This window comes from Epinephelus lanceolatus, chromosome 11 (assembly GCF_041903045.1).
Source record: "Epinephelus lanceolatus isolate andai-2023 chromosome 11, ASM4190304v1, whole genome shotgun sequence".
Classification (NCBI taxonomy): Eukaryota; Metazoa; Chordata; class Actinopteri; order Perciformes; family Serranidae; genus Epinephelus; species Epinephelus lanceolatus.
In genome coordinates this window covers 38,362,450-38,377,085 of record NC_135744.1, presented here as the reverse complement: position 1 = coordinate 38,377,085, position 14,636 = coordinate 38,362,450, and the positions used below count along the sequence as shown (strand labels likewise).

At 39.8% G+C, this 14,636-nt stretch overlaps 3 protein-coding genes across 3 annotated transcripts; all 3 read left to right on the top strand.

Annotated features, from left to right (window-relative positions):
* Positions 1-1,226: 1,226 nt before the first annotated feature.
* Positions 1,227-3,772, top strand: LOC117250886 (tripartite motif-containing protein 16-like). Its single transcript, XM_033616848.2, has one exon. It carries the CDS (start codon positions 1,294-1,296, stop codon positions 2,956-2,958), a length of 1,665 nt encoding a protein of 554 aa, XP_033472739.2. The 5' UTR covers positions 1,227-1,293; the 3' UTR covers positions 2,959-3,772.
* A 927-nt stretch (positions 3,773-4,699) lies between these two features.
* On the top strand, positions 4,700-7,757 carry LOC117250885 (tripartite motif-containing protein 16-like). Its single transcript, XM_033616847.2, has one exon. It carries the CDS (start codon positions 4,795-4,797, stop codon positions 6,466-6,468), a length of 1,674 nt encoding a protein of 557 aa, XP_033472738.2. The 5' UTR covers positions 4,700-4,794; the 3' UTR covers positions 6,469-7,757.
* Positions 7,758-9,502: 1,745 nt separating this feature from the next.
* On the top strand, positions 9,503-12,180 carry LOC144464732 (tripartite motif-containing protein 16-like). The gene has a single exon (XM_078172610.1). The coding sequence runs from the start codon at positions 9,574-9,576 to the stop codon at positions 11,245-11,247; it is 1,674 nt and encodes a 557-aa protein (XP_078028736.1). The 5' UTR covers positions 9,503-9,573; the 3' UTR covers positions 11,248-12,180.
* Positions 12,181-14,636: the final 2,456 nt, after the last annotated feature.

Below are 14,636 nucleotides of genomic sequence, written 5' to 3'. Positions count from 1 at the left end.
TTTAGTCACACCATGTCTTCATTTTCATAATTTGTATAATTCAATGTTTATTTCTTTTACTTGATGTCTATACTGCATACTGTGCTGCTGTTGTACTGATATTGAAAAATCTCTTTTTACTAAAAAGTACCAATCCAGAAAAATGGTATAATTTTAAAACCGACCTTCTGAAAACAAAGCTTGTTAACATCTTTTAAAGAGTGAATTTAAGTGTCTTTACATGATAACAATTTTTAGAAAATATGTATGGAAAATCAGTGGTCAAAATCATACATATAAATAGTTATCTTGTCAATATTTTAACAGATGACCCCTATTCTTTAAAAAAAATGTATCTACACAATATATCTTTCTGTCACTGTTTGAGTATCACAGAAATCTGTTGTTTTCCTTCTAAAGTTAATTCCAGTCAATCTTTTTCCAAGATAATCAAGTAAAAAAAAACACAGCAAGGTTAATGAAAAACATTTAACTTTCACTTTCTACCGGTAGACCATGTGTTGATTTAATGCTGCTTATGGTGAGAATTAAAAAAGAAAAATCACTCATTCACATACTTGCGAGACGGGGATTTAACTCTCTTTTTAAAAAATGTATTCTGATCGCATATTTACTCCACATTTACATGATATACTGCACATGAAGATTTATTGCATATATGCAAATTTTCTGCTGAAGAATGTGTTTTTGTTCAACTTAAAATTGCATTTGGTGATTTTATAAATGGGTGTAATATGTGAGAAAAAAAGACAAAATGAATAAAAGAGTTGTGTAAAAATGGATTCATGAATGTGAATTTTTTTTGAGCATCTGCAAAATAAAAGTAATATAAAGTTTAAAAGAAATGTTCATTGTAGTTAAACCATATATCTATGAACATAATTTGTATAATTTAATGCTGCCTAATGAGTGCTCTATATAATAGTAGTAGTAATCCGTTGGGAATAGTGGTTTCCAGACTGGGTATTAATAACTGAGGTCGAAAGACACACTGCACCGCTCAAACCACTCCTCTTCCTGGAATGACACACACCTTTATGACTCCACCCAGACTTTATTTACTGGCTAGTCAGGCTCCTCCTGCTCAAAGTCATTCAGCTCAGACATTAGTTGTTCCCTCCCCTTTCACAGATCTGCCAGTTAGAAGATGGGTGTAAACACCATGTGATCAAATGTAAGAGCTGAAAGCCAATACACTGCAGATCAGTGAATAAACATCAAGGAAATGAGCTGAGCTTTTATCTGGAAACAGAGAGTGAAACTTACTGACATTCACTGTCGTCTAGAGGAGAAATGGCGCAGCAGGTGATTCAGCTGGATCCAGAAAAACTGAGGTGTTTAATCTGTCTGGATCTACTGAAGGATCCAGTGACTATTCCCTGTGGACACAGCTACTGCATGAGCTGTATTGAAGACTGCTGGGATGAGGAGAATGAGAAGAAGAAAACACCAAGCTGCCTTCAGTGCAGGCAGAGCTTCACACCGAGGCCTGACCTGGTGAAAAGTACCATGTTAGCTGAGTTAGTGGAGGAACTGAAGAAAGTTGGACTTCATGCTGTTTCACCTGATCAGTCCTTTGCAGGACCTGGGGATGTGGCCTGTGATTTCTGCTCTGGGATAAAGCTGAGAGCTCTGAAGTCCTGTCTGGTGTGTATGGCCTCTTACTGTGAGCAACACCTGCAGCCTCACTACAATGTAGCTCCGTTAAAGAAACACAAGCTGGTTGAAGCCACTCCAAAGCTGGAGGAGAACATCTGCTCTCGCCACGACGAGGTGATGAAGATCTTCTGCCGCACTGATCAGCAGTGTATCTGTTATCTCTGCCTCATGGATGATCATAAAGGCCATGACACAGTCTCTGCTGCAGCAGAGAGGGCTGAGAGGCAGACGGAGCTCGGGGTGAGTCGCCAAAGAATCCAACAGAGAGTCCAGGACAGAGAAAAAGATGTCAAGGTGCTTCAGCAGAGGGTGGAGGCTATCAATCTCTCTGCTGATGAAGCTGTGAGGGACAGTGAGAAGATCTTCACTGATTTGATCCGTTTCATTGAGAAAAGGCGCTCTGAGGTGAAGCAGCAGATCAGATCCCAGCAGAAAACTCAAGTGAGTCGAGCTAAAAAACTTGAGGAGAAGCTGCAGCAGGAGATCACTGAGCTGCAGAGGAAAGACACTGAGCTGGAGAAGCTCTCACGCACAGAGGATCACCTGCATTTCCTCAACAACTACCCCTCACTCTCACGTCTGAGAAAGTCTAGAGACTTACCCAGCATGGTTAAGTCTCTGTGCTCTTTTAAGGATGTGACAGCAGCAGTGTCAGAGGCCAGAGATAAACTGCAGGCTCTTCTGAATGAGGAGTGGACAAAGATCTCACTGGCAGTGACTGAAGAGGATGTTTTACTGCCTCAAGCAGAGCCCAGAACCAGAGCTGAATATATGAAATATTCACATCAAATCACACTGGATCCAAATACAGCACACACACTTTTGTCACTGAGTGACAGTAACAGAAAAGCAACATTAACGGCAGGACGCAAGTTTGATTCGGTTAGATTTCTTGAAAGTTGGCAGGTCCTGAGTAGAGAGGGTCTGACTGAACGTTGTTACTGGGAGGTGAAGTGGAGCGGGAGAGTTTTCATAGCAGTTGCATACAAGGATATTAGCAGAACAGGGACTGTGTATGAATGTGGATTTGGATATAATGACAAGTCCTGGTCATTAGAATGTAACAGTGATAGTTATGAATTCAGGCATAACAACATTGTTACTTCCATCTCAGGCCCTCAGTCCTCCACAATAGGAGTGTATCTGGATCACAGGGCAGGTACTCTGTCTTACTACAGCGTCTCTGAAACCATGACTCTCCTCCACAGAGTCCAGACCACGTTCACTCAGCCTCTCTATGCTGGATTTTGGCTTCCATATATTGCTGGAAGCACAGCTGAGTTGTGTGAGCTCAAGTAGACAGGAGTTTAAAGAGTGAGGGATCTGTGTTGCTGTATGGTAAATGTTAAGGTGTGTCTGCAGTGCAGAGATCAAACATAGTGGGTGAGACTGTGATGTGTCAATTCAATGAAATGGTGAAATGAAAAAGAAATCTTTTATGCTACATGTAGGGATATATAGGGATTAAAACTATCTCTTTTATTGATATTGTATTCTTAATATGCTTGTATGTTGTATTTCGTTATGTACTGTGCTTGGAAAATTTTGCATATGCAAAATGTCTGATAAAATCTATTTTTTGTGTATGGTTAAGTCTGTCTGGATTTGGGTTTATGGGCATGCCGAATGAATGTGATATAAAGTTTAATTTATTTATTTATTTTCTTTTACTTGTACCATATCTTCATTATTGCAATTTGTAAAATGTAATGTTTATTTTTTGTCTACACGGCCTACTGCTGTCTATGCTGCGTACTGTGCTGCTGTTGTACTGATATTATACAATAACATTACCCTTTTATTTCTTTTTAAAAGGCAGCAAAAAAGTTCTAGTACCAGAAAACTGGTAAAATTTTAAAAACGTAACCCTCTGACAATTAGCTTGCTTATTATCTTATTAATAGGGAATGCAAGTGTCTTTACATTGTAACAATTTAAAGGAAACATAGTCATGATTTTGCAAACTCACATTAGAAAGAACATGAAGAACTTGAATGTAACCTTGTGAAAGTCTTTTGCTAATCATTTTTGAAAGAGTGCATGACAACTATGAAAAGAATAAGTGAATGTTAAAATTTCTACAAATAAATGAATAGTTGATGTTTAAATATTTCACCCACAAACATCTTTTTTTTAAATGCACTTACAAAAGACTGTATTCTTCCTTTCACTGTTTGAGCATCGCTAAAATCATTTGTTTCCGACTTAAGTTCTTTCCAATACATTTTTTAAGACAATACAGTAAAAATAAATAAATAAACACAGGAAGATTACTGAAGACAATCAAATAAGCTCCACTTCTATCTACAGACAACATGTGTTGATTTAATGCTGCTGATGGTGAGACGAAAATAAATCACTTAGTCACTACGTGCTAGTTGGGGATCTAACTATGGTTTCTTAAAACTTGATTCTAAAGTTATATTTAGTGAACATGTTTTATACACTACCTTACATAAATTATTGCATTTACAATATAAAGTGAAAAATAACTTTTTTGTCCTACTTAATATCAAATTTAGTTAATATATAAATTGGCTTTATTATGTAAGAAACGCTACAAAATGAATAAAAGAGTAATGCATGTAAAAATGTTGGAATGGATTTCGACTTTTGAGCATCTGCAAAATAAATGTAATTTAGAATTTTAAAAAATAGTTCATTTTAGTTATATGATATATCCATTAACTTCACTGTGTATCATTGTTTACTTCTTAGTACCACATACCAGTAGTAATGAATGATAAAATAGTAGTAGTGATGGTATATTCTGTTGGGAACACTTGTCTCCAGAGCAAATATTCCATTTTTATTTTACAGTTAGGAGAAAGGCAGACATCTCTCCAGCTGCTCCTCTTCCTGGAATGACACAAAACTTTATGACTCCACCCAGACTTTATTTACTGGCTAGTCAGGCTCCTCCTGCTCAAAGTCATTCAGCTCAGACATTAGTTGTTCCCTCCCCTTTCACAGATCTGCCAGTTAGAAGATGGGTGTAAACACCATGTGATCAAATATAAGAGCTGAAAGCCAATACACTGCAGATCAGTGAATAAACATCAAGGAAATGAGCTGAGCTTTTATCTGGAAACAGAGAGTGAAACTAACTGACATTCACTGTCGTCTAGAGGAGAAATGGCACAGCAAGTGTTTTTGGATCGAGAAAACCTGAGCTGTTCAATCTGTCTGGATCTACTGAAGGATCCGGTGACTATTCCCTGTGGACACAGCTACTGCATGAGCTGTATTAAAGACTGCTGGGATGAGGAGAATGGGGAGAATGAAATATACAGCTGTCCTCAGTGTATGCAAAGCTTCATACCGAGGCCTGGCCTGGTGAAAAGTACCCTGTTAGCAGAGTTGGTGGAGGAACAGAAGAAAGTTGGACTTCATGCTGTTTCACCTGATCAGTCCTTTGCAGGACCTGAAGACGTGGCCTGTGATTTCTGCTCTGAGATAAAGGTAAAAGCCTTCAAGTCCTGTCTGGTGTGTATGGCCTCTTACTGTGAGCAACACCTACAGCCTCACTATAATGTAGCTCCGTTAAAGAAACACAAGCTGGTTGAAGCCACTTCAGAGCTGGAGGAGAACATCTGCTCTCACCACGACGAGGTGATGAAGATCTTCTGCCGCACTGATCAGCAGTGTATCTGTTATCTCTGCCTCATGGGTGATCATAAAGGCCATGACACAGTCTCTGCTGCAGCAGAGAGGGCTGAGAGGCAGACGGAGCTCGGGGTAAGTCGCCAAAGAATCCAACAGAGAGTCCAGGACAGAGAAAAAGATGTCAAGGTGCTTCAGCAGAGGGTGGAGACTATCAATCTCTCTGCTGATGAAGCTGTGAAGGACAGTGAGAAGATCTTCACTGATTTGATCTGTCTCATTGAGAAAAGGAGCTCTGAGGTGAAGCAGCAGATCAGATCCCAGCAGAAAACTCAAGTGAGTCGAGCTAAAGAGCTCGAGGAGAAGCTGCAGCAGGAGATCACTGAGCTGCAGAGGAAAGACACTGAGCTGGAGAAACTCTCACGCACAGAGGATCACCTGCATTTCCTCAACAACTACCCCTCACTGTCACATCTGAGTGAGTCTGCAGACTTACCCAGCATTGATACCGGTCCTCTGTGCTCTTTTGAGGATGTGACAGCAGCGGTGTCAGAGGCCAGAGATAAACTGCAGGCTGTTCTGAGTGAGGAGTGGACAAAGATCTCACTGGCAGTGAGTGAAGTGGATGTTTTACTGCCTCAAGCAGAGCCTAGAACCAGAGCTGAATTTATGAGATATTCACATCAAATCACACTGGATCCAAATACAGCACACATATATTTGTCACTGAGTCACAGTAACAGAAAAGCATCATTAATAGCAGTAGACCAGTTATATTCAGATCACCCAGACAGATTTGTTGAAAGATGGCAGGTCCTGAGTGGAGAGGGTCTGACTGGACGTTGTTACTGGGAGGTGAAGTGGAGCGGGAAGGTCAATATAGCAGTTGCATACAAAGATATTAGCAGAACAGGGACCAGAGATGAATGTGGATTTGGAAATAACAACAAATCTTGGGCATTAAAATGTAACAATGGTAGTTTTGAATTCAGACACAACAATATTTCCAATTCCATCTCAGGCCCTCAGTCCTCCACAATAGGAGTGTATCTGGATCACAGGGCAGGTACTCTGTCTTACTACAGCGTCTCTGAAACCATGACTCTCCTCCACAGAGTCCAGACCACGTTCACTCAGCCTCTCTATGCTGGATTTTGGTTTACACAAAGTCCTGGAGGCACTGCTGAGTTGTGTGAGCTCAAGTAGACTGAGGGATTCATGTCTTTACAGTAAATGCTGAGGTGTGTCTGCACTGCAGACTGTGATGTGTGTTCTTGGACTTGTTTTGTATTGTTGTTTTGTTTGTGTCAATCAAATGAAATGGTGAAATGCAACAGAAATACTTTCCCCTTGATATAGGGGTTAAACAATCTTGATTGCTTCAATTCAAGTCTAATGTTATATTTACTCAACAATTTTTAATGCACTATGCATGGAAAATATTGCATATGCACAATGAATGCATTATAAAGTAAAAAAAAGAAGACTTTTAGGTTTAGTTTAGTTTGGTTATTTAAGCTGTAATTGTTTTCTCATTAGTACTTCACATACTGCTGTGTATATTGCATACGGTGCTGCTGTTGTACTGATACTGCAAAATCACATTACTTTTTTATTACTTTTTTTTTTTTCAATTCACCCAAAAAGCACTTGTACTAGAAAAGTGGTAAAGTTATAACTCTAACCTTCTGAAGAATACTTCACTAACATTTTAAGAAAACATACTGATATAGCAAGCTCACATTACTTCTTCTTTAATGTACCCAAACAGTACATTCAAAACTGGTTTAATTCTGAATGTAACCTTCAGAAAAATAGTTTACCAATCATCCTTTTAAGAATAAATTCACATGTATTTACAGGGAAACAATTTGTAGGTAATATTATAAAAAGTTAATGTTCAGAATCCCACAAAAAATAAATAAATAGTCAGTTTCTCTAAATGTAACATCAAATCTCTATTCTTTAAAAAACATCACATTCACAAAATGCTCTGTGTTCTTCCTTTCACTGTTTGAGTATCACAAAAATCATTCATTTCCTTCTAAATTTCTCTAATCAGTCAGTTTTTTTAAGATATTTTGGTAACAAACACACAGGCAGATTAATGAAGACAATCACTAAGCTCAACTTTACAAACAACAGATCATGTGTTGATTTAATGCTGCTGGTGAGAAGGAAATAAAATCACTCATTCACTAGCCCTATTTGCTAGATGGGGATCGAACTCTGTTTTTTGTTAACATGTGATTAATGGTGTATTTTCTAAACACTGACATGGTATACTGTGCATGGGAAATATTGTATATATGTAAAATGTCTGCTGAAAAATAAGTTTTATGCTCTACTTAATATCAAATTTGGTTATCATATAAATGGTCTTAATTGTGTTATTAAACAATTACAAAATGAATAAAGGAGTCATGTATGTAAAATGTATGAATGGAACTGGATTTTTGAGCATCTGCCGAATAAATGTGATATAAAGTTTAAAAAGTAAGTAGTTTTAGCACCATGTCTCTGTGAACATGACTGTGTGATTTAATGTTTAATCTGACTATATAATGACGAAAACTCTGTGTGTGTGTGTGTGTGTGTGTGTGTGTGCGTGTGTGTGTGTGTGTGTGTCTGTCTGTTCCACGTTTTTCTCCTCACTGACTTGGTCAGTCCATGTGAAATTTGGCACAGTGGTAGAGGGTCATGGGAGGATGCCAATGAAGCAATATTTCATCAATTGGTCAAAGGGGGGCGCTATAGCAACCAACTGAAATTGCAAATTTTGAATGGGCATATCTCATGCCCCGTATGTCGTAGAGACATTAAACTTTGCACAGAGATGCCTCTCCTCATGAGGAACAAATTTACCTCAAGAACCCATAACTTCCGCTTATATAGATTTTCCGCCATTTTGAATTTTTTTGAAAAACACTTCAAATCGATCTCTTCCTAGGAAGTTTGAGTGATCTGCATGAAACTGGGTGAACATAATCTAGGGACCAATATCTAAAGTTCCCTCTTGGCAAAAGTAGGAAAACTTAGTAAAACTGAGCTTCTATAAGGCAATGAATATTGCGGAGGGCGTGGCTTATCACATAAAGGTGTATAACATCTCAAGGGTTTCACCCATCACCACGCAACTTTGTAGGCATATGACCACACATAATCTGAGGGGACCCCTCCATTATTGACCTCATCAAACAAAATGGGGGCACTAGAGAGCTCATTTCTTATCTAGGCCTAACCGCCATATGGATTTTTACTGAACTTGGTAGATATGTAGAACAGGACGCCTCAAGGTGACTGGAGAAATGTAACTGTAATTGGCAACTGGGTGGCGCTATAACAACAGAAAAATGCTTAAAAATGGCTCAAATGCGACCGATCGCTGTGGCTCCCCCTGTGGCCCAATGTTGTTGTTTTTTTGTTCTAATTTTTGGTATGACTAAGTCATGGTATGGTATGCTGTACATATTAACGGAAACTGTCAGTGTGTCATTCTGTCAGTCAGTCATTCTACCAGTGCGCCCCATATAAACACTTTAACTATCTGCCTTTCAACGTGCTACCTCAACTGCTAATGTACAGTTTCAGCCCACTAACTATCCCACTATTGGCGATGATACTACTGTACTTTCAATATAGCAATCGTACTATCAAATTCACAAAAACTCTGTCTGAACACATTGCTCTTCTTAATGGGTTCAGTTGACTATTTAATCTGCAATTTCCTATGACCTGTATCCCAAACACACACCATGTGAAACTGTATGTGTGCAACTGTGCACTCAATGGGTATGGACTAATCAATATATATATATATGAATACAAGAAATAGTTCATTTTAGTTATATGATATATCCATTAACTTAACTGTGCATCATTGTTTAATTCTTAGTACCACATAACAGTAGTAATGGATGATAAAGTAGTAGTAGTAGTGATGGTATATTCTGTTGGGAACGCTTGTCTCCAGAGCAAATATTCCATTTTTATTTTACAGTTAGGAGAAGGGCAGACATCTCTCCAGCTGCTCCTCTTCCTGGAATGACAAACAACTTTATGACTCCTACCAGACGTTATTTACTGGCTAGTCAGGCTCCTCCTGCTCAAAGTCATTCAGCTCAGACATTAGTTGTTCCCTCCCCTTTCACAGATCTGCCAGTTAGAAGATGGGTGTAAACACCATGTGATCAAATATAAGAGCTGAAAGCCAATACACTGCAGATCAGTGAATAAACATCAAGGAAATGAGCTGAGCTTTTATCTGGAAACAGAGAGTGACACTGACATTCACTGTCGTCTAGAGGAGAAATGGCGCAGCAAGTGTTTTTGGATCGAGAAAAACTGAGCTGTTCAATCTGTCTGGATCTTCTGAAGGATCCAGTGACTATTCCCTGTGGACACAGCTACTGCATGAGCTGTATTAAAGACTGCTGGGATGAGGAGAATGAAAGGAAGAAAGCACACAGCTGCCCTCAGTGCAGGCAGAGCTTCACACCGAGGCCTGACCTGGTGAAAAACACCATGTTAGCAGAGTTAGTGGAGGAACTGAAGAAAGTTGGACTTCATGCTGTTTCACCTGATCAGTCTTCTGCAGGACCTGAAGACGTGGCCTGTGATTTCTGCTCTGGGATAAAGGTAAAAGCCTTCAAGTCCTGTCTGGTGTGTATGACCTCTTACTGTGAGCAACACCTGCAGCCTCACTACAATGTAGCTCCGTTAAAGAAACACAAGCTGGTTGAATCCACTTCAAAGCTGGAGGAGAACATCTGCTCTCGCCACGACGAGGTGATGAAGATCTTCTGCCGCACTGATCAGCAGTGTATCTGTTATCTCTGCCTCATGGGTGATCATAAAGGCCATGACACAGTCTCTGCTGCAGCAGAGAGGGCTGAAAGACAGACGGAGCTCGGGGTGAGTCGCCAAAGAATCCAACAGAGAGTCCAGGACAGAGAAAAAGATGTCAAGGTGCTTCAGCAGAGGGTGGAGACTATCAATCTCTCTGCTGATGAAGCTGTGAAGGACAGTGAGAAGATCTTCACTGATTTGATCTGTCTCATTGAGAAAAGGAGCTCTGAGGTGAAGCAGCAGATCAGATCCCAGCAGAAAACTCAAGTGAGTCGAGCTAAAGAGCTCGAGGAGAAGCTGCAGCAGGAGATCACTGAGCTGCAGAGGAAAGACACTGAGCTGGAGAAGCTCTCACGCACAGAGGATCACCTGCATTTCCTCAACAACTACCCCTCACTCTCACGTCTGAGTGAGTCTCAAGACTTACCCAGCATTAAAATCGGTACTCAGTGCTCTTTTAAGGATGTGACAGCAGCGGTGTCAACGGCCAGAGATAAACTGCAGGCTGTTCTGAGTGATGAGTGGACAAAGATCTCACTGGCAGTGACTGAAGTGGATGTTTCACTGCCTCAAGCAGAGCCCAGAACCAGAGCTGAATTTATGAGATATTCTTGTCAAATCACACTGGATCCAAATACAGCACACAGGCGTTTGTCACTGAGTGACAGTAACAGAAAAGTAAAATTAATAGCAGTAGACCAGTTGTATTTGGATCACCCAGACAGATTTGATGAAAGGTGGCAGGTCCTGAGTAGAGAGGGTCTGACTGGATGTTGTTACTGGGAGGTGAAGTGGAGCGGGACAGTTCATATAGCAGTTGCATACAAAGATATTGGCAGAACAGGGACCAAAGATGAATGTGGATTTGGAAATAACAACAAATCTTGGATATTAAAATGTTACAGAGCTAGTTATAAATTCAAACATAACAACATTGTTACTTCCATCTCAGGCCCTCAGTCCTCCACAATAGGAGTGTATCTGGATCACAGGGCAGGTACTCTGTCTTACTACAGTGTCTCTGAAACCATGACTCTCCTCCACAGAGTCCAGACCACATTCACTCAGCCTCTCTATGCTGGATTTTGGCTTCCAAGCAGTGCTGGAGACACTGCTGAGTTGTGTGAGCTCAAGTAGACAGGAGGAGTTTAAAGAGTGATTTATCTCTGTACAGTAAATGTTGAGGTGTGTTTGCACTTCAGAGATCATAGTGTGTGGGACTGTGATGTTTTTTCTTGGATATTTTGCTGTTTGGTTTGTGTCACAGATGTTCAACGAAATTTCTTTTTTAATTTGCCAGATAGGGATTAAAATGTCTTTATTGTTGAAATGTAATTCTTATATTTTCCAAACATTACCATTGTATACTGTACATGAAAAAATATTGTGAATGCTGTATATAGTTTTGGGAAGATATCACTTTAGCTCTCTCTTTTGAAGAATAAATTCACATGTATTAACAGGGTAAAAAATTTTAGGTAATATTATGAAAAGTTAATGTTCAGAATCCCACAAAAATAAATAAATAGTCAATTTCTCTAAATGTAACATCAAATCTCTATTCTTTAAAAAACATCACATTCACAAAATGCTCTGTGTTCTTCCTTTCACTGTTTGAGTATCACAAAAATCATTCATTTCCTTCTAAATTTCTCTAATCAGTCAGTTTTTTTAAGATATTTTGGTAACAAACACACAGGCAGATTAATGAAGACAATCACTAAGCTCAACTTTACAGACAACAGATCAAGTGTTGATTTAATGCTGCTGGTGAGAAGGAAATAAAATCACTCATTCACTATCCCTATTTGCTAGATGGGGATCGAACTCTGTTTTTTGTTAACATGTGATTAATGGTGTATTTTCTAAACACTGACATGGTACACTGTGCATGGGAAATATTGTATATATGTAAAATGTCTGCTGAAAAATAAGTTTTATGCTCTACTTAATATCAAATTTGGTTATCATATAAATGGTCTTAATTAGCCTATGTTATTTAAAAAATACAAAATGAATAAAGGAGTCATGTATGTAAAATGTAGAAATGGAACTGGATTTTTGAGCATCTGCCGAATAAATGTGATATAAAGTTTAAAAAGTAAATAGTTTTAGCACCATGTCTCTATGAACATGACTGTGTGATTTAATGTTTAATCTGACTATATAATGACGAAAACTCTGTGTGTGTGTGTGTGTGTGTGTGTGTGTGTGTGTGTGTGCGTGTGTGTGGGTGGGTGTGTCTGTTCCACGTTTTTCTCCTCACTGACTTGGTCAATCCATGTGAAATTTGGCACAGTGGTAGAGGATCATGGGAGGATGCAAATGAAACAATATTACATCAATTGGCCAAAGGGGGGCGCTATAGCAACCGATTGATATTGCAAACTTTGAATGGGCATATCTCATGCCCCGTATGTCGTAGAGACATGAAACTTTGCACAGAGATGCCTCTCCTCATGAGGAACAAATTTACCTCAAGAACCCATAACTTCCGCTTATATAGATTTTCTGCCATTTTGAATTTTTTTGAAAAACACTTCAAATGGATCTCTTCCTAGGAAGTTTGAGCGGTCAGCATGAAACTGGGTGAACATAATCTAGGGACCAATATCTAAAGTTCCCTCTTGGCAAAAGTTGGAAAACTTACTAAAACTGAGCTTCTATAAGGCAATGAATATTGCGGAGGGAGTGGCTCATCACATAAAGGTGTATAACATCTCAAGGGTTTCACCCATCACCACACAACTTTGTAGGCATATGACCACACATAATCTGAGGGGACCCCTCCATTATTGACCCCATCAAACAAAATGGGGACACTAGAGAGCTCATATCTTATCTAGGCCTAACTGCCATATTGATTTTTACTGAACTTTGTAGATATGTAGAACAGGACGCCTCAAGGTGACTGGAGAAATGTAACTGTAATTGGCAACTGGGTGGCGCTATAACAACAGAAAAATGCTTAAAAATGGCTCAAATGCGACCGATCGCTGTGGCTCCCCCTGTGGCCCAATGTTGTTGTTTTTTTGTTCTAATTTTTGGTATGACTAAGTCATGGTATGGTATGCTGTACATAATCACGGAAACTGTCAGTGTGTCATTCTGTCAGTCAGTCATTCTACCAGTGCGCCCCACTTTTAAGTCAATACAACATATAAACACTTTAACTATCTGCCTTTCAACGTGCTACCTCAACTACTAATGTACAGTTTCAGCCCACTAACTATCCCACTATTGGCGATGATACTACTGTACTTTCAATAAAGCAATCGTACTATCAAATTCACAAAAACTCTGTCTGAACACATTGCTCTTCTTAATGGGTTCAGTTGACTATTTAATCTGCAATTTCCTATGACCTGTATCCCAAACACACACCATGTGAAACTGTACGTGGGCAACTGTGCACTCAATAGGTATGGACTAGTCTATATATATACAGTACAGGCCAAAAGTTTGGACACACCTTCTCATTCAATGCGTTTTCTTTATTTTCATGACTACTTACATTGTAGATTCTCACTGAAGGCATCAAAACTATGAATGAACACATGTGGAGTTATGTACTTAACAAAAAAAGGTGAAATAACTGAAAACATGTTTTATATTCTAGTTTCTTCAAAATAGCCACCCTTTGCTCTGATTACTGCTTTGCACACTCTTGGCATTCTCTCCATGAGCTTCAAGAGGTAGTCACCTGAAATGGTTTTCCAACAGTCTTGAAGGAGTTCCCAGAGGTGTTTAGCACTTGTTGGCCCCTTTGCCTTCACTCTGCGGTCCAGCTCACCCCAAACCATCTCGATTGGTTTCAGGTCCGGTGACTGTGGAGGCCAGGTCATCTGTCGCAGCACTCCATCACTCTCCTTCTTGGTCAAATAGCCCTTACACAGCCTGGAGGTGTGTTTGGGGTCATTGTCCTGTTGAAAAATAAATGATCGTCCAACTAAACGCAAACCGGATGGGATGGCATGTCGCTGCAGGATGCTGTGGTAGCCATGCTGGTTCAGTGTGCCTTCAATTTTGAATAAATCCCCAACAGTGTCACCAGCAAAACACCCCCACACCATCACACCTCCTCCTCCATGCTTCACAGTGGGAACCAGGCATGTGGAATCCATCCATTCACCTTTTCTGCGTCTCACAAAGACACGGCGGTTGGAACCAAAGATCTCAAATTTGGACTCATCAGACCAAAGCACAGATTTCCACTGATCTAATGTCCATTCCTTGTGTTTCTTGGCCCAAACAAATCTCTTCTGCTTGTTGCCTCTCCTTAGCAGTGGTTTCCTAGCAGCTATTTGACCATGAAGGCCTGATTCGCGCAGTCTCCTCTTAACAGTTGTTCTAGAGATGGGTCTGCTGCTAGAACTCTGTGTGGCATTCATCTGGTCTCTGATCTGAGCTGCTGTTAACTTGTGATTTCTGAGGCTGGTGACTCGGATGAACTTATCCTCAGAAGCAGAGGTGACTCTTGGTCTTCCTTTCCTGGGTCGGTCCTCATGTGTGCCAGTTTCGTTGTA

Bases quoted from the DNA above. Each gene is read 5' to 3' on its own strand.
- LOC117250886 (XM_033616848.2), top strand. From the start codon at position 1,294: ATGGCGCAGCAGGTGATTCAGCTGGATCCAGAAAAACTGAGGTGTTTA.
- LOC117250885 (XM_033616847.2), top strand. From the start codon at position 4,795: ATGGCACAGCAAGTGTTTTTGGATCGAGAAAACCTGAGCTGTTCAATC.
- LOC144464732 (XM_078172610.1), top strand. From the start codon at position 9,574: ATGGCGCAGCAAGTGTTTTTGGATCGAGAAAAACTGAGCTGTTCAATC.